The sequence below is a fragment of the Nomascus leucogenys genome, chromosome X, assembly GCF_006542625.1.
Source record: "Nomascus leucogenys isolate Asia chromosome X, Asia_NLE_v1, whole genome shotgun sequence".
In the NCBI taxonomy this organism is placed as follows: Eukaryota; Metazoa; Chordata; class Mammalia; order Primates; family Hylobatidae; genus Nomascus; species Nomascus leucogenys.
In genome coordinates, this window is record NC_044406.1 from 121,340,869 (window position 1) to 121,361,308 (window position 20,440).

The window sequence follows — 20,440 nt, forward strand, 5'->3', positions numbered from 1 at the left end:
GGTCAGGAGTTCGAGACCAGCTCGAAGTCTTTGAATGAAGGAATTACAGAAACACACCACTCTTGTGGCCAGGGATAGCAATCTACCCAGACAGGACTATCAAGGCCACAAGGAACATCAGAGATCAGTTATCCCAGGATTGTCATTTTCCAGAGATACAAACGAGGCCTCAAGAAGGAAGAGACCCATCCCAGGTCGTATGCAGCTAGGGTTGGAACAGAGTCTAAGAAGCCAAATATCCAGCCTGCCTGCTGCACAGGGCTGCTCCGTGCCCAGACCCAGGAGCCTCAAGTATCTGGGGTGAGAGCCTCTCTGCTTACTAAGGGCAGTATTTCAGGGAACGCACCCTCACTGGGTGCTTCCACTCTATTGTTCAAGCACAAAATATGGTTTGGCAAGTCCAGAAATGTTTGTCCCTTATCCAGTATTATATGTGAGATAAGAGCCTTATAGAGACGGAATAGTCATGTAAAAATACTATATCGGACCAATTCTACATGGCAACTCCCTTTTATGTAGACAGATAGATGTTTAAAATTAGATAGGTATTTAACATTATATATGCATATATACACAGATATATCTATATGTGTGTGTGTGTCAGATCATGCGAATGCCTTTTACTCTATATATGTTTTTTAAAGATCATGAGGAACTGTTTGCTTTCAGCTGGCAAGGCCAGCAAAACCCCTTTTCCTTCCTACCTCAGTCTTATATCAACTCTCTAAGTGATAGAGGCAGGAGGCAGAGAAACTCTAGGCAGGCAAGGGTGGTTCCTTGGTGAAACCACGCCTTCAAGCTGAAAAGCCTGAAGTGAGAACTTCTATCCCAGTTTGGCTGCTCTGTCAATTGGTTCTTTCTGAATAATATCTTTTTACCAATGGAATGTTGCCTTTTCCGTAACTACCTACAGCCTGCCCTGCCCCCGGTCCCATGCCTATAAAGATTCTAGATTCAGCCAGTAGAGAGGAGAAGTAGCTGGACATCAGGGAGAGGTGACTTGACTTCAGAGACGATGGCTGCATGTCCGGAAGAAGCAACTTGACTTCGGAGGAGAGAGGCAGAGAGGCGACTTGACTTCAGGGGAGAGCGACCTGCCCTTCTCATATGCTTTCCAGCTCCCCTCTCTGCTGAGAGCTGCTTTTATTGCACAATAAAATTCTCTGCACTCACCATCCTTCGATTAGTCTGTGTGGCCTCATTCTTCTTGGGCACCAGACAAGAATTTGGGACCCACCATGTGTGGGTACCCAAAAAGGCTGTCGCACTGGCCCTTTGCCCTTGCTGACAGAGGGCAGCCACCCCAAGCAACGAGGCAAAGGTCCCGCTGAGCTCATAACACACTGCTGTCCGTGGATGGTGGAGCTAGGAAAGCATTGTAACACACACTCTGGGGCCTTGGGGTGGCGGGCATTCCTACCTGGATGCTGCCACAAAGCCTGGATGGAGTTTGCTCCTGCTGGTGCCAAAGCAGCTGGCCAGTTCCCACACTCACTTGCCTACGTATTCCCTCCCATGAGGGGTGGTGTGCGGTGGGCCCGAGGAAAAGGAGTTTGCTCCTGCTGGTGCCAAAGTGGCTGGGCACCCCTGTCACGAGTCCTGTGAAGGGGTCAAGAAAGTATCCTGCATCATAAACATGTCCCAAACTAGTCCTTAGGGATCTTGATCTCCTTTCCCTCCAACCATGTGACACCATTACTTTGCACTGATGACATTAAGCTGATTGGGCAGGACCTAGCAACTACTCTAGACACACTGGTAACATACTGACATGACAACCTAAGTATCAATTTGCACAAAAAATCAGGGGCCTTTAAACTTAGTGAAATATTTAATGGTCAAGCGCTCAGAGGCATGTCAACATCGTACTTATCAGGTGAACAGCAAGTTGGTACATCTCACCCTTCCTACCACTCAAAGGGGACACAAAAAATAGTGAGCCTCTTTAGGATCTGATGATGGTAACATGTACCTCATTGGTGTGTGCTGCTGTGACTTATCTGCTAATGACTGGAAAATCTGCTACTTCTGAGTTTGGCTTAGTACAAGAAAAAGCTCTCTGAACCCACACCTATGGCTCCGAGGGGGGTTCCTTATGAACAGAGTTGTCTAAAGAAGAAACAATCAAAAAATCCCTAGGCCTGGCTTACTTACTATTCTTTCTTTATAATGGGCTGGCAGCACGTGTATTAGTTTTCTATTGCCACATAACAAATTACCCCAAATGGAGCAGCTTAAAACAACACACATTTATTATCTACAGCTCTGCAAATCAAGACCGGGAAGGCTCAACCGGCCTCTCTGCTGAGTGTCTCCCAAGGCCAACTCAAAATGTCAGGCCGGCTGGGTGCTGATATGGAGACTGTGGAATAATCCACTTCTAAGCTTATTCAGGTTATTGCCCATTTAGATCTAGTTCCTTGAGGTGGTAGGAATGTGGTTCCCATTTTTTTTGCTGGCTGTCATCCAGAGACTGCTCTAAATGCCTAGAGCCACCCTATATACCTTCTCTGGAGCACAGCATTATCCTCAAAGCGGGCCTGCTGTGTCACATCCTTCTTGTGCTTTGACTCTCTTACCTCTTCTTCTGCTCCTTGGTAAGAAAAATGCTCTACTTTTCAAGGATTCCCCTGCCAGGTCTGGCCCACCCACACCACCTCCATGTCTCAAGGTCAACTGACTTGAGAGTTTAATTATCCAGCAAAATCCCACCATAGCAGTATTTGGATTGGTGCTTGATTGAGGATGCAGGAGATGGGAATCTGGGGAATCAGACTACAGCTGTCTCAGCTCGAGCTGCTATCACAGAATACCACAGACTGGGTGGCTTCATCACCAGACATTTCTTTCTCACGGTTCTGGAGGCTAGAAGTCCAAGATCAGGGTGCCAGCATGCTCAAATTCTGGTGAGCGTCCTCTTCCTAACTTGTAGTCAGCCACCTCGCTGTATCCTCACATGTTGAAGAAGCGTGGAAGAACAAATTCTCTTTTCTCTAATTATAAGGGCACTAATCTCATCATAGGGACCCAAACATCATGACCACATCTAAATCTAATTACTTCCCAAAGGCTCCACCTCCAAATATCATCCCATTGGGAGTCAGGGTTTCATCGTACGACTTCTCAGAGGACACACATATTCAGTCGGTCCATAATGCCTGCCTACCACAAAAGCCAAAAGTGGACAGCTGCATAGTCCTGAAGCACAGTGATGAAGGGAAATTCTCCCACAGGCAAGAACTTTGAGCAGTGCTCCTGTGTGGAGGAGAGATGGCCAGGCCTATGAGATATTGGGGTCTCATGAGAGTTCTCAGCAAAGGGTAACCTCAGCAGAGCAGAATTTTAATAATCTGAAGGGTAAGTTACCTATTATCTAGATATTAATCAGCCTCTTTCCCCAACACTTGTGTCACAACCTCATGGGCTCACAAAGTGGCCAAGGTGACCGGGGATAGAGATTATGCTTCAGTAGCATGGACTTCCACTCACCAGGGCCAACCTGGCTACAGTTGATAAAGACATGAGACAGCAAAGGATTCCCCGAGAAACCTGCCTTCAAGCCTAAAACGGCCTGAAGGTTGAAAAACCAGACTGCTGGTCCCGAATGTAACCGGCGATCCAGAGGGAAAACCGTCACTGTTTGCTCGCCCTTTCCCAACTGATTCTTTCTTAATAATGGCGACATGTGTACTGGGGGAAGGATGTGAAGCCACGGGAAGTTTGCACCTTGTGCAGGGGTGGCGGTGGGGAGCCTGGTCTCTTCGGTTCCTGTGTGGTGGCCCAGAATCAATATGTGAGATGGGGGCCTGTTAGCAGGACTCCCTCTTGCTTTGCCGGGAGAGTTTTTTCCTTCCTATTTTTCCTTTTCAACCAATAAATTCCGCTCCTCACCCTTCAATGCATCCGCGAACCTAATCTTTCCCGGTCGTGTGACAAGAACTTGGTTTTAGCTTATCTAAGAAGCAAAATTCTGCAACATAGTCATTGCTGAGTGTACGGTCTGCCAGAAGCAGAGAGCAACACTGAGCCTCTTATATGACACCTGCCTGCAGAGTTATCAGCCAGCTACCAGATGGCAGGTGATTACACTGGACCACTTCCACTATGGAAGGGACAGGGCTGTGTTCTTCCTCAAAGAGACACTTACTTTGATTATGGATCTTCCTTCCCACCCACAGTACTTTGAGAAAAGCAACATTTGTGCACTTGGAAAACTGCCTTATTTACCATCATGGTATTCCACACAGCATCACCTCGAAAAAGGCACTCACTTCACGGAATATAAAAAGTGCAGTGATGGGCCCATGCTCATAGAAATTCACTGTTCTTATTACGTATATCCCCATATCCCCCATCATTTTCTCAAGAGATGGTAGTGTCTTACCCACTTGGTCTGGGACTCCACATCAGCCTCCCAAAGTGCCCCCCATTATCTTAAAATGACTGGATCAACAGAACAGTGGAATGGCCTTGTGGAACTCAGTTATAGTGCTAGCTAGGCGGCAATACCTTGCAGGTCAGAGAAATTACTTTTAGGAAGCAGTGTTTGCTGTATATCTGCGTCCAACATACTTTGCTTTCTCTCCCATAGTTAGGATTCATGGGTCCTAGAATCAAGAAGTAAAACTGGGAGTGTCTCTATTCACTATTCACCCCGGTGATTGACTAGCAAAAATGCTTCTTATCCTTCTGCCTTTAGGCTCTGCTGAACTAGAAGTCTTAGTTCCAAAGGAAGAAATGCTTTCACCAAGCGACACAACAGTGATTCTATTGAGAACAGATTGATACTGTCAGCTGGCCATTTTGGTCTCTTCATCAATTTCCATCTAGAGTCAAAGGAGGGGGTCATCTACTAGCTGGGGGTGATGAACCTGATGATGAAAGGGGGATTAATTGCACTACACCAGGGGCTAAAAAAAGAGTATGTCTGATATGTCTAGAGAGCTGCTTAGACCTCCCACTTTGTTTGTTTGTTTGTTTGTTTGTTTTGAGATGAAGTCTCACTGTGTCGCCCAGGCTGGAGTGCAGTGGCGTGATCTCGGCTCACTGCAACCTCCACCTCCCAGGTTCAAGCAATTCTCCCACCTCAGCCTCCTGAGTAGCTGGGATTACAGCCGCGGGCCACCATGCCCGGCTAATTTTTTGTTTTTTTAGTAGAGACGGGGTTTCACCATGCTGGCCAGGCTGGTCCCGAACTCCTGAGCTTGTGATTTGCCCACCTCAGTCTCCCAAAGTGCTGGGATTACAGGCGGGTGCCACTGTGCCCGGCCCCTCCCATGTTTTTTGACTACACTTAATGGAAAATTACAGCAACCCAATCCAGGCAGGATATCGAATGGTCCAGAATGTTCAGTAATGAAGGTTTGAGTCATCCTGTGAGGCCAAGCACCATGGCCGGCTGACATGCTATCTCAGGGCAAAGGGAATGAGAAATGGGTAGTGCAAGAAGGCAGTTATAAGTACCAGCTACAGCAATGTGAGCTGCTGGAGAAACCAGGACTGTAATACTAAATATCTTGGTGAGTTATTAACTCATATCCCTCCTCAGGTGGAAGAAGAAACCAACAAACAAGAAAAGTGCAGCTTTTGCTAGCAGAGATTTATTAAATTTAAACAGCTCCCTTTTTCGTAGCTTCTGGAAGGGAATTCTCTTCACTTCAGGATTATAGGGAGCTTCAGCAATAACCTGTTCCATCCTACAGCATGTGTCCTTGTTTCTCCTTGGTCTTTGCACTAACACAATTATTTTTTCCTCATGTGCTTAACTTTTCTGAGACAGCAGTGGGAATCTATTTCTTTAAGCGCCTTCTCGAGTTGCTGAATTAAGACAACTTTTTTAAACCTGAAATTAAAGAGGTATTCCATTCACCAGAGGATACCTACAGCATCTATGAGATGTAAGAGGTAGAGTGGATACAAAATAGAGTTTACCATCTACATGCAAGTGGAAAATGCATCCTCATGGAAAGATGCAAACTAGAAAAACACAAAGCGAGTCAACTGAGGGCCCACGCACACTCCCAGATTTTGATAAATTTGGAAGGCTCCATGGTATTGGAAGAAACTGTTAGAATAAGAGAGTATCAACCTAAATGTCTGTGGAAATAGCATGAACTATGATTGAGGGCCAGGGATTAGGAGGAACAAAGCATGATTTGTTCCTGCCCCTGTCCCAAATTGGGCGCAAGTGCTTAAAACAATAGCACAGTTCCTTTTTGCACTCACCTTGCTGCTTCCTTGATGGTAAATTCAACAAATTGTCTCTTGACTTTCATAGATCCTTGTACCTCTTCAAGCAAAATGAAAATTCTTTCATAATCTGAAGATATTTAAAAAATTAGTATTTCTACAGTTACGAAAATGAAATATACCTCAATCTCAGTGCATCCACTACCACAGTATACATTTTCCATGGGCTACAATGTTGCATAGTGTTTGTGTTTTGAATGCTTTAATCACGACATCTGTATATTACTAAGGAAACTATTGTGAACACTAACAAAGGAAAACAAAACACTTAAGCAGACATATTAGCAATTTTCAGTGAAATTAAAGTAAAGCCATGCTAAATTATATACAGATCCAATTCAGCCAAACAATGAGCTCAAGAGGCAGCTCAATTCTGTTCTAAATCATAGAATGAGACATTTCTCATGCTTTCATTGATAGACATTCTTGCAGTACTTACTTTGCCCAAACCTTCGAACTTCTTTCATTAACTGATATTTTATATCGTCATTAATTTTCTTTGCCATGGCAGGAGATATTTGTGGTGTATTTGGCACAGTTTCCACTGAAGACATTGCTGTGACTGGTGGGTCACCTGCAGAGACACTGTAGTTTTTGGTGCCTACCGCAAATTCATTACTATCAGGTTTGTAAAGCAGCTCATCTTTGCTGAGACTTGTGAAGTCGTAAGAGAAAGAATCCAATGCATTGGGTGGCGTACGATGTCCTGTCATATTTATAAGCTCTGGTGAATCAGAATTTGACAGGAAGCCATCAGGAGGGGTTTGACCACTTTCCATCTCCTCCTCCTGGATATCGTGAGTGACAGTAGCATCTGGAATCCAAATGAAAAAGTTGAGCTGTGAGATAAGTGCATTATGTCACCCCCACAGTATATCCCTCTGATGCCTGGTTTCTAGGGAGTTATCTCATGAAGCAAGAGGATACACCAGGTGGCGATCCAAGACCCCTCAAACTAAGTTCAACTAAGATAATACAACAAAACCACCTTCTTCCCTGCAGGACACTATGCATGCATGTGGAAACCAATTAGGACAGTGCAACCAATACACAAACATACACAGATCCCTGGTACTCCTGCATGAAATACCAGCTCCTGACAGATTAATACACCCTGGTGGAACCGTTGACAAGGAGTTCTCAGGTGCCTGTTGGCCATTTGTCATCTTCTCCTCATGGACATTGTGAGTGGCGGTGACATCTGGAAACAAAATGAAGAGGTCGAGCTGTGAGGTAAGTGCATAATGACAACCCCACAGGGATATCCTGCTGATGCTCAGTTTCTAGGACATTATCCCATAAAGCAGGAGGATATACCAGGTGGCAATCAGAGACCCTGAAATTGAGGCAAGCAAAAGTAATACCGCAAAACCACCTTCTTCCCTTGATGACACTACGCATGCATACGGAAATCAAGTAGGAAAGTACAACTTACAAGAAAACATACACAGATCCCTGGTACTCATGGCTGGAATGTTAGCTCCTGCTATATTAATAAGCCCTGATGGAGGGGTTAACAAGAAGTTATGAGATGCTGGTTGGCCGTTTTTTATCTTCTCTCCACGGACACGGTGAGTGACGGTTGCATTTGGAAACCAAATGAAGAGACTGAGCCGTGAGGTAAGTGCATTATGTCAACCCCATAGGTATATCTCTCAGATGCTCAGTTTCTAGGAAGTTATCAATGAAAGAAGGCAAGGATATGCCAGGTGGACATATGACACCCCTCAAACTGAGGCTAGGAAAGAATATACAACAAAATTACCTTCTACCATTCATGAAAATATGCCTGTTTAGGGAAACCAAGTAGGACAGCACAACTAATAAGCAGACATACACAGATCCCTGGTAATCGTGGATGAAATTCCAGCTGCTGCCATATGACGAAGCCATGGAGGAGCAGTTGACAAGATGTTACCAGGTGCTGGTTGGCTGTTATTTTTCTTCTCTTCATGGATGTTGTGAGTGACTGCAGCATCTGGAAACCAAAAGAAGAGGTTGGGCTGTGAGGTAAGTGCATTATGTCAACCGCACAGGCATACCCTTCTGATGCTCAGTATCCAGGAAATTATCTCATTAGGAAGGAGGATATACCAGGTAGCAATCTGAGAACCCTAAAATTGAGGCCTGAAAAGATAATACAACAAAACTACATTCTTCCCTCATGACACTATGCATGCATATGGAAACCAAGTACGACAGTACAACAAGTGAACAAACTTACACTGATCCCTGTAACTCATGGATGAAACACCAGTTGCTGCCATATTAACAAGTGCTGGCGGAACAGTTGAGAAGACGTTATCGGATGCTGCTTGGCCACCTTTAATCTTCTCTTCATGGACATTGTGAGTGACAATAGCATCTGGAACAGAAACAAAGAGGTTAAGTTGTGAGTTAAGTGCATTATGTCAACCCCACAGGTATATCCTCCTGATGCTCGGCTTCTAGAAAAGTATTTCATAAAGCCGGAGAGGATATGCCAGATGGCGATCTGAGAACACTCAAATTGAACTCATGAAAGATAATACAACAAAACCACCTTCTCCTATTCATGACACTAGGCATGCATATGAAAACCAACTAGGACAGTACAACTGAATAAGCAAACATACACTGATCCCTGGTACTCATGGCTGGAATACCAGCTGCTGTCAAATAAGTAAGTCCTGGTAGAACAGCTGACAAGTCATAACTAGGTTGTGGTTGGTTATTTTCCATCCTCTCTTCACAGACATTTTGAGTGACAGTAGCATCTGGAAACCAAATAAAGAGGTCGACTTGTGACGTAAGTGCATTGTGTCAACACCACAGGTATATCCCTCTGATGTTCAGTTTGTAAGAAATTGTTCCATAACACAGGAGGCTATATCAGGTGGTGATCTGAGACCCCTCAAATTTAGTCCAGAAACGATAATGCAACAAAACCACCTTCTTCCCTGCATGACACTGCATGCGTATGGAAGTCAAGTAGGACAGTACAACTAGTAAACAAACACACACTGATCCCTGGTACTCAGGGATGGAATACCAGCCCCTGTGAAATGCATAAGCCCTGCTGTAACAGTTGACAATAATGTATCAGGTGCTCTTTGCTAATTTTTAATCTTTTCTTCACAGTCATTGAGAGTGATGGTAAAACCTGGAAACCACATGAAGAGGTTGAGCTGTGAGGTAGGTGCATTATGTCAGCCCTACAGATATATCCCTCTGATGCCCAGTTTCTAGGAAATTATCTAAGAAAGCAGGGGAGGATATGCCCTGTGGACAACTGAGATCCCTCAAATTGACGTTAGGAAAGAATATACTACAAAACCACATCTACCCTTCATGAAAAAATGCATGCATATGTAAACCAAGCATGACAGTACAACTAATTAATGGACATACACAGATCCTTGGTACTCATGGATGGAATACCACCTGCAGCCATATGACCAAGCCGTGGTGCAACATTTGATACGACCTTATCAGTTCGGGGTTTGCCACTTTCCATCTTCTCTTCACGAACACTGTGAGCAATAGTAGCATCTGGAAACCAAAGGGAGAGGCCAAGCTGTGAGGTACGTGCATTACGTCAACCCCACCGATATATCCCACTGATGATGAGTTTTTAGAAAATTATCCCATTAAGCAGGATAATAGATCATATGATGATCTGAGGCCCCTCAAATTGAGGCCAGGAAAGATAATTCACAAAACAACCTTCTTCCCTTCCTGACACTATGCATGCATATGTAAATCAAGGAGGACGGTATAACTAAAAACACACATACACAGATCCCTGGAACTCATTGCTGGAATACTAGCTCCTGGCATATTAATAAGCCCGGAGAGAACATTTGACAAGACGTTATCCTGTGTTCGTTGGCCATCTTCCATCCTCGCTTCATGGACATGGTGATTGACGGTAGCATCTAGAAACCAAATAAAGAGGTCGAGCTGTGAGTTCAGTGCATTATGCCAAGCACACATGCGTATACCCCTCTGATGCTCAGTTTCTAGGAATTTATCACATAAAGCAGGAGGATATACCAGGCAGCGATCTGAGACCGCACAAATTCAGCTCACGAAAGACAATACAATAAAACCACATTCTTCCATTTATGATACTGCATTCATACGGAAACCAAGTAGGATAGTACAACTAGTAAACAAACATACACTGACCCCTGGTACTCATGGGTGGAATACCAGCTCCCGCCAAGTTAATAAGCCCTGGTGTAACCGCTGACAAGACGTTATCAGGGGCTGGTTGGCTGTTATCTTTCTTCTCTTCGCGGACATTGTGAACGATGGTCGCATCTGGAAACCAAATGTACTTGATGAGCTGTGAGGTAAGTGCAGTATGTCAGTCCCAAGGAATACCCCTCTGATGCTCACTATCTAGGAATTTATCTCCTAAGGAACTAGGATATACCAGGGAGCAATCGAAAACCCTAAAATCGAGGCTAGAAAACATAACACAACAATACTGCCTTCTTCCCTTGATGACAATATGCATGCATGTGGAAACCAGGTAGGGCATCACAGCTAGTAAACAAACTTACGCTGATCCCTGGTACTCATGGATGGAATACCACCTGCAGCCATATGACCAAGCCGTGGTGCAACATTTGATACGACCTTATCAGTTCGGGGTTTGCCACTTTCCATCTTCTCTTCACGAACACTGTGAGCAATAGTAGCATCTGGAAACCAAAGGGAGAGGCCAAGCTGTGAGGTACGTGCATTACGTCAACCCCACCAATATATCCCACTGATGATGAGTTTTTAGAAAATTATCCCATAAAGCAGGATAATAGATCATATGATGATCTGAGGCCCCTCAAATTGAGGCCAGGAAAGATAATTCACAAAACAACCTACTTCCCTTCCTGACACTATGCATGCATATGGAAATCAAGGAGGACGGTATAACTACAAAACACACATACACAGATCCCTGGAACTCATTGCTGGAATACTAGCTCCTGGCATATTAATAAGCCCGGAGAGAACATTTGACAGAGTTATCCTGTGTTCGTTGGCCATCTTCCATCCTCGCTTCATGGACATGGTGATTGACGGTAGCATCTAGAAACCAAATTTAGAGGTCGAGCTGTGAGTTCAGTGCATTATGCCAAGCACACATGCGTATACCCCTCTGATGCTCAGTTTCTAGGAATTTATCACATAAAGCAGGAGGATATACCAGGCAGCGATCTGAGACCGCACAAATTCAGCTCACGAAAGACAATACAATAAAACCACATTCTTCCATTATGATACTGCATTCATATGGAAACCAAGTAGGATAGTACAACTAGTAAACAAACATACACTGATCCCTGGTACTCATGGGTGGAATACCAGCTCCCGCCAAGTTAATAAGCCCTGGTGTAACCGCTGACAAGACGTTATCAGGGGCTGGTTGGCTGTTATCTTTCTTCTCTTCGCGGACATTGTGAACGATGGTAGCATCTGGAAACCAAATGTACTTGATGAGCTGTGAGGTAAGTGCAGTATGTCAGTCCCACAGGAATACCCCCTCTGATGCTCACTATCTAGGAATTTATCTCCTAAGGAACTAGGATATACCAGGGAGCAATCGAAAACCCTAAAATCGAGGCTAGAAAACATAATACAACAATACCGCCTTCTTCCCTTGATGACAATATGCATGCATGTGGAAACCAGGTAGGACATCACAGCTAGTAAACAAACTTACGCTGATCCCTGGTACTCAGGGATGGAATACCAGCCCCTGTGAAATGCATAAGCCCTGCTGTAACAGTTGACAATAATGTATCAGGTGCTCTTTGCTAATTTTTAATCTTTTCTTCACAGTCATTGTGAGTGATGGTAAAATCTGGAAACCACATGAAGAGGTTGAGCTGTGAGGTAGGTGCATTATGTCAGCCCTACAGATATATCCCTCTGATGCCCAGTTTCTAGGAAATTATCTAAGAAAGCAGGGGAGGATATGCCCTGTGGACAACTGAGATCCCTCAAATTGACGTTAGGAAAGAATATACTACAAAACCACATCTACCCTTCATGAAAAAATGCATGCATATGTAAACCAAGCATGACAGTACAACTAATTAATGGACATACACAGATCCTTGGTACTCATGGATGGAATACCACCTGCAGCCATATGACCAAGCCGTGGTGCCACATTTGATACGACCTTATCAGTTCGGGGTTTGCCACTTTCCATCTTCTCTTCACGAACACTCTGAGTAATGGTAGCATCTGGAAACCAAAGGGAGAGGCCAAGCTGTGAGGTACGTGCATTACGTCAACCCCACCGATATATCCCACTGATGATGAGTTTTTAGAAAATTATCCCATAAAGCAGGATAATAGATCATATGATGATCTGAGGCCCCTCAAATTGAGGCCAGGAAAGATAATTCACAAAACAACCTTCTTCCCTTCCTGACACTATGCATGCATATGGAAATCAAGGAGGACGGTATAACTAAAAACACACATACACAGATCCGTGGAACTCATTGCTGGAATACTAGCTCCTGGCATATTAATAAGCCCGGAGAGAACATTTGACCAGAGTTATCCTGTGTTCGTTGGCCATCTTCCATCCTCGCTTCATGGACATGGTGATTGACGGTAGCATCTAGAAACCAAATAAAGAGGTCGAGCTGTGAGTTCAGTGCATTATGCCAAGCACACATGCGTATACCCCTCTGATGCTCAGTTTCTAGGAATTTATCACATAAAGCAGGAGGATATACCAGGCAGCGATCTGAGACCGCACAAATTCAGCTCACGAAAGACAATACAATAAAACCACATTCTTCCACTTATGATACTGCATTCATATGGAAACCAAGTAGGATAGTACAACTAGTAAACAAACATACACTGATCCCTGGTACTCATGGGTGGAATACCAGCTCCCGCCAAGTTAATAAGCCCTGGTGTAACCGCTGACAAGACGTTATCAGGGGCTGGTTGGCTGTTATCTTTCTTCTCTTCGCGGACATTGTGAACGATGGTAGCATCTGGAAACCAAATGTACTTGATGAGCTGTGAGGTAAGTGCAGTATGTCAGTCCCACAGGAATACCCCCTCTGATGCTCACTATCTAGGAATTTATCTCCTAAGGAACTAGGATATACCAGGGAGCAATCGAAAACCCTAAAATCGAGGCTAGAAAACATAATACAACAATACCGCCTTCTTCCCTTGATGACAATATGCATGCATGTGGAAACCAGGTAGGACATCACAGCTAGTAAACAAACTTACGCTGATCCCTGGTACTCAGGGATGGAATACCAGCCCCTGTGAAATGCATAAGCCCTGCTGTAACAGTTGACAATAATGTATCAGGTGCTCTTTGCTAATTTTTAATCTTTTCTTCACAGTCATTGTGAGTGATGGTAAAATCTGGAAACCACATGAAGAGGTTGAGCTGTGAGGTAGGTGCATTATGTCAGCCCTACAGATATATCCCTCTGATGCCCAGTTTCTAGGAAATTATCTAAGAAAGCAGGGGAGGATATGCCCTGTGGACAACTGAGATCCCTCAAATTGACGTTAGGAAAGAATATACTACAAAACCACATCTACCCTTCATGAAAAAATGCATGCATATGTAAACCAAGCATGACAGTACAACTAATTAATGGACATACACAGATCCTTGGTACTCATGGATGGAATACCACCTGCAGCCATATGACCAAGCCGTGGTGCCACATTTGATACGACCTTATCAGTTCGGGGTTTGCCACTTTCCATCTTCTCTTCACGAACACTCTGAGTAATGGTAGCATCTGGAAACCAAAGGGAGAGGCCAAGCTGTGAGGTACGTGCATTACGTCAACCCCACCGATATATCCCACTGATGATGAGTTTTAGAAAATTATCCCATAAAGCAGGATAATAGATCATATGATGATCTGAGGCCCCTCAAATTGAGGCCAGGAAAGATAATTCACAAAACAACCTTCTTCCCTTCCTGACACTATGCATGCATATGGAAATCAAGGAGGACGGTATAACTAAAAAACACACATACACAGATCCGTGGAACTCATTGCTGGAATACTAGCTCCTGGCATATTAATAAGCCCGGAGAGAACATTTGACCAGATGTTATCCTGTGTTCGTTGGCCATCTTCCATCCTCGCTTCATGGACATGGTGATTGACGGTAGCATCTAGAAACCAAATAAAGAGGTCGAGCTGTGAGTTCAGTGCATTATGCCAAGCACACATGCGTATACCCCTCTGATGCTCAGTTTCTAGGAATTTATCACATAAAGCAGGAGGATATACCAGGCAGCGATCTGAGACCGCACAAATTCAGCTCACGAAAGACAATACAATAAAACCACATTCTTCCACTTATGATACTGCATTCATATGGAAACCAAGTAGGATAGTACAACTAGTAAACAAACATACACTGATCCCTGGTACTCATGGGTGGAATACCAGCTCCCGCCAAGTTAATAAGCCCTGGTGTAACCGCTGACAAGACGTTATCAGGGGCTGGTTGGCTGTTATCTTTCTTCTCTTCGCGGACATTGTGAACGATGGTAGCATCTGGAAACCAAATGTACTTGATGAGCTGTGAGGTAAGTGCAGTATGTCAGTCCCACAGGAATACCCCCTCTGATGCTCACTATCTAGGAATTTATCTCCTAAGGAACTAGGATATACCAGGGAGCAATCGAAAACCCTAAAATCGAGGCTAGAAAACATAATACAACAATACCGCCTTCTTCCCTTGATGACAATATGCATGCATGTGGAAACCAGGTAGGACATCACAGCTAGTAAACAAACTTACGCTGATCCCTGGTACTCAGGGATGGAATACCAGCCCCTGTGAAATGCATAAGCCCTGCTGTAACAGTTGACAATAATGTATCAGGTGCTCTTTGCTAATTTTTAATCTTTTCTTCACAGTCATTGTGAGTGATGGTAAAATCTGGAAACCACATGAAGAGGTTGAGCTGTGAGGTAGGTGCATTATGTCAGCCCTACAGATATATCCCTCTGATGCCCAGTTTCTAGGAAATTATCTAAGAAAGCAGGGGAGGATATGCCCTGTGGACAACTGAGATCCCTCAAATTGACGTTAGGAAAGAATATACTACAAAACCACATCTACCCTTCATGAAAAAATGCATGCATATGTAAACCAAGCATGACAGTACAACTAATTAATGGACATACACAGATCCTTGGTACTCATGGATGGAATACCACCTGCAGCCATATGACCAAGCCGTGGTGCAACATTTGATACGACCTTATCAGTTCGGGGTTTGCCACTTTCCATCTTCTCTTCACGAACACTCTGAGTAATGGTAGCATCTGGAAACCAAAGGGAGAGGCCAAGCTGTGAGGTACGTGCATTACGTCAACCCCACCGATATATCCCACTGATGATGAGATTTTAGAAAATTATCCCATAAAGCAGGATAATAGATCATATGATGATCTGAGGCCCCTGAAGTTGAGGCCAGGAAAGATAATTCACAAAACAACCTTCTTCCCTTCCTGACACTATGCATGCATATGGAAATCAAGGAGGACGGTATAACTAAAAAACACACATACACAGATCCGTGGAACTCATTGCTGGAATACTAGCTCCTGGCATATTAATAAGCCCGGAGAGAACATTTGACCAGATGTTATCCTGTGTTCGTTGGCCATCTTCCATCCTCGCTTCATGGACATGGTGATTGACGGTAGCATCTAGAAACCAAATAAAGAGGTCGAGCTGTGAGTTCAGTGCATTATGCCAAGCACACATGCGTATACCCTCTGATGCTCAGTTTCTAGGAATTTATCACATAAAGCAGGAGGATATACCAGGCAGCGATCTGAGACCGCACAAATTCAGCTCACGAAAGACAATACAATAAAACCACATTCTTCCATTTACGATACTGCATTCATATGGAAACCAAGTAGGATAGTACAACTAGTAAACAAACATACACTGATCCCTGGTACTCATGGGTGGAATACCAGCTCCCGCCAAGTTAATAAGCCCTGGTGTAACCGCTGACAAGACGTTATCAGGGGCTGGTTGGCTGTTATCTTTCTTCTCTTCGCGGACATTGTGAACGATGGTCGCATCTGGAAACCAAATGTACTTGATGAGCTGTGAGGTAAGTGCAGTATGTCAGTCCCACAGGAATACCCCCTCTGATGCTCACTATCTAGGAATTTATCTCCTAAGGAACTAGGATATACCAGGGAGCAATCGAAAACCCTAAAATCGAGGCTAGAAAACATAACACAACAATACTGCCTTCTTCCCTTGATGACAATATGCATGCATGTGGAAACCAGGTAGGGCATCACAGCTAGTAAACAAACTTACGCTGAACCCTGGTACTCAGGGATGGAATACCAGCCCCTGTGAAATGCATAAGCCCTGCTGTAACAGCTGACAATAATGTATCAGGTGCTCTTTGCTAATTTTTAATCTTTTCTTCACAGTCATTGTGAGTGATGGTAAAATCTGGACACCACATGAAGAGGTTGAATTGTGAGGTAGGTGCATTATGTCAGCCCTACAGATATATCCCTCTGATGCCCAGTTTCTAGGAAATTATCTAAGAAAGCAGGGGAGGATATGCCCTGTGGACAACTGAGATCCTTCAAATTGACGTTAGGAAAGAATATACCACAAAACCACATCTACCCTTCATGAAAAAATGCATGCATATGTAAACCAAGCATGACAGTACAACTAATTAATGGACATACACAGATCCTTGGTACTCATGGATGGAATACCACCTGCAGCCATATGACCAAGCCGTGGTGCAACATTTGATACGACCTTATCAGTTCGGGATTTGCCACTTTCCATCTCCTCTTCACGAACACTCTGAGTAATGGTAGCATCTGGAAACCAAAGGGAGAGGCCAAGCTGTGAGGTACGTGCATTACGTCAACCCCACCGATATATCCCACTGATGATGAGTTTTTAGAAAATTATCCCATAAAGCAGGATAATAGATCATATGATGATCTGAGGCCCCTCAAATTGAGGCCAGGAAAGATAATTCACAAAACAACCTTCTTCCCTTCCTGACACTATGCATGCATATGGAAATCAAGGAGGACGGTATAACTAAAAAACACACATACACAGATCCGTGGAACTCATTGCTGGAATACTAGCTCCTGGCATATTAATAAGCCCGGAGAGAACATTTGACCAGACGTTATCCTGTGTTCGTTGGCCATTTCCATCCTCGCTTCATGGACATGGTGATTGACGGTAGCATCTAGAAACCAAATAAAGAGGTCGAGCTGTGAGTTCAGTGCATTATGCCAAGCACACGTGTATATACCCCTCTGATGCTCAGTTTCTAGGAATTTATCACATAAAGCAGGAGGATATACCAGGCAGCGATCTGAGACCGCACAAATTCTGCTCACGAAAGACAATACAATAAAACCACATTCTTCCATTTACGATACTGCATTCATATGGAAACCAAGTAGGATAGTACAACTAGTAAACAAACATACACTGACCCCTGGTACTCATGGGTGGAATACCAGCTCCCGCCAAGTTAATAAGCCCTGGTGTAACCGCTGACAAGACGTTATCAGGGGCTGGTTGGCTGTTATCTTTCTTCTCTTCGCGGACATTGTGAACGATGGTAGCATCTGGAAACCAAATGTACTTGATGAGCTGTGAGGTAAGTGCAGTATGTCAGTCCCACAGGAATACCCCCTCTGATGCTCACTATCTAGGAATTTATCTCCTAAGGAACTAGGATATACCAGGGAGCAATCGAAAACCCTAAAATCGAGGCTAGAAAACATAATACAACAATACCGCCTTCTTCCCTTGATGACAATATGCATGCATGTGGAAACCAGGTAGGACATCACAGCTAGTAAACAAACTTAGGCTGATCCCTGGTGCTCAGGGGTGGAATACCAGCCCCTGTGAAATGCATAAGCCCTGCTGTAACAGTTGACAATAATGTATCAGGTGCTCTTTGCTAATTTTTAATCTTTTCTTCACAGTCATTGTGAGTGATGGTAAAATCTGGAAACCACATGAAGAGGTTGAGCTGTGAGGTAGGTGCATTATGTCAGCCCTACAGATATATCCCTCTGATGCCCAGTTTCTAGGAAATTATCTAAGAAAGCAGGGGAGGATATGCCCTGTGGACAACTGAGATCCCTCAAATTGACGTTAGGAAAGAATATACTACAAAACCACAGCTACCCTTCATGAAAAAATGCATGCATATGTAAACCAAGCATGACAGTACAACTAATTAATGGACATACACAGATCCTTGGTACTCATGGATGGAATACCACCTGCAGCCATATGACCAAGCCGTGGTGCAACATTTGATACGACCTTATCAGTTCGGGGTTTGCCACTTTCCATCTTCTCTTCATGAACACTCTGAGTAATGGTAGCATCTGGAAACCAAAGGGAGAGGCCAAGCTGTGAGGTACGTGCTTTACGTCAACCCCACTGATATATCCCTCTGATGATGAGATTTTAGAAAATTATCCCATAAAGCAGGATAATAGATCATATGATGATCTGAGGCCCCTGAAGTTGAGGCCAGGAAAGATAATTCACAAAACAACCTTCTTCCCTTCCTGACACTATGCATGCATATGGAAATCAAGGAGGACGGTATAACTAAAAAACACACATACACAGATCCGTGGAACTCATTGCTGGAATACCAGCTCCTGGCATATAATAAGCCCGGATAGAACATTTGACAAGACGTTATCCTGTGTTCGTTGGCCATCTTCCATCCTCGCTTCATGGACATGGTGATTGACGGTAGCATCTAGAAACCAAATAAAGAGGTCGAGCTGTGAGTTCAGTGCATTATGCCAAGCACACATGTGTATACCCCTCTGATGCTCAGTTTCTAGGAATTTATCACATAAAGCAGGAGGATATACCAGGCAGCGATCTGAGACCCCACAAATTCAGCTCACGAAAGACAATACAATAAAACCACATTCTTCCATTTATGATACTGCATTCATATGGAAACCAAGTAGGATAGTACAACTAGTAAACAAACATACACTGATCCCTGGTACTCATGGGTGGAATACCAGCTCCCGCCAAGTTAATAAGCCCTGGTGTAACCGCTGACAAGACGTTATCAGGGGCTGGTTGGCTGTTATCTTTCTTCTCTTCGCGGACATTTTGAACGATGGTAGCATCTGGAAACCAAATGTACTTGATGAGCTGTGAGGTAAGTGCAGTATGTCAGTCCCACAGGAATACCCCCTCTGATGCTCACTATCTAGGAATTTATCTCCTAAGGAACTAGGATATACCAGGGAGCATTCGAAAACCCTAAAATCGAGGCTAGAAAACATAACACAAGAATACCGCCTTCTTCCCTTGATGACAATATGCATGCATGTGGAAACTAGGAAGGACATCACAGCTAGTAAACAAACTTACGCTGATCCCTGGTACTCATGGCTGGCGTATCAGCTGTTGCCAAATAAGTAAGCCCTGGTAGAACAGTTGACAAGGTGTTACTAGGTACTGGTTGGTTATTTACCACCCTCTCTTCACAGACATTGTGAGTGACAGTAGCATCTGGAAACCAAATGAAAAGCTTGAGCTCTGAGCTAAGTGTATTATGTCAGCCCTACAGGTATATCCCTTTGATGCTCAGGGTCTAGGAAATTAACTCATAAAGCAGGAAGATACAGCAGGTGACGATCTGAGACACCTCAAATTGAGCTCATGAAAGAGAATCCAATAAAACAACCTCCTCCCCTTTATGACACTGTGCATTCATATGGAAACCAACTAGGACACTAAAACTGGTAAACAAACATACACTGATCCCTGGTACTCATACCCGGAATACCGGCTGTTGTCAAATAAATAACCATTGGTTGAACAGTTGACAATATGTTATTAGGTTGCGGTTGGTCATTTTCCATCTTCTCTTCATAGACATTGTGAGTGACGGTGGAATCTGGAAAACAAATGAAGAGGTTGAGCTGTGAGGACGTGCATTATGTCAGCCCCACAGGTACATCCCTATGATGCTCAGCTTCTAAGAAATTATTGCATAAAGCAGGAGGACACGACAGGCGGCGATCTGAGACCCCTGAAATTGAGCTCAAGATAGATGATACAACAAAACCTCCATGTCTCCTTCATGACAATATGC

General features: G+C 44.0%; 1 protein-coding gene across 1 annotated transcript in view; it reads right to left on the reverse strand.

Annotated features, from left to right (window-relative positions):
* Positions 1–5,577: 5,577 nt before the first annotated feature.
* The window catches only part of LOC100587318 (sarcoma antigen 1), a 28,112-nt gene continuing 13,249 nt past the window's right edge, over positions 5,578–20,440 (reverse strand). Inside the window, exons 9-20 of the mRNA XM_030806879.1 lie at positions 20,102–20,242; positions 19,714–19,854; positions 14,673–14,813; positions 10,026–10,166; positions 9,640–9,780; positions 8,865–9,005; positions 8,474–8,614; positions 8,087–8,227; positions 7,310–7,450; positions 6,689–7,063; positions 6,226–6,319; positions 5,578–5,842 (exon numbers count right to left, since the gene is read on the reverse strand). Of these exons, the coding sequence (XP_030662739.1) occupies positions 5,743–5,842; positions 6,226–6,319; positions 6,689–7,063; positions 7,310–7,450; positions 8,087–8,227; positions 8,474–8,614; positions 8,865–9,005; positions 9,640–9,780; positions 10,026–10,166; positions 14,673–14,813; positions 19,714–19,854; positions 20,102–20,242 (1,838 nt within the window). The 3' untranslated portion in view covers positions 5,578–5,742. The remainder of the gene's footprint in view (positions 5,843–6,225; positions 6,320–6,688; positions 7,064–7,309; positions 7,451–8,086; positions 8,228–8,473; positions 8,615–8,864; positions 9,006–9,639; positions 9,781–10,025; positions 10,167–14,672; positions 14,814–19,713; positions 19,855–20,101; positions 20,243–20,440) is intronic.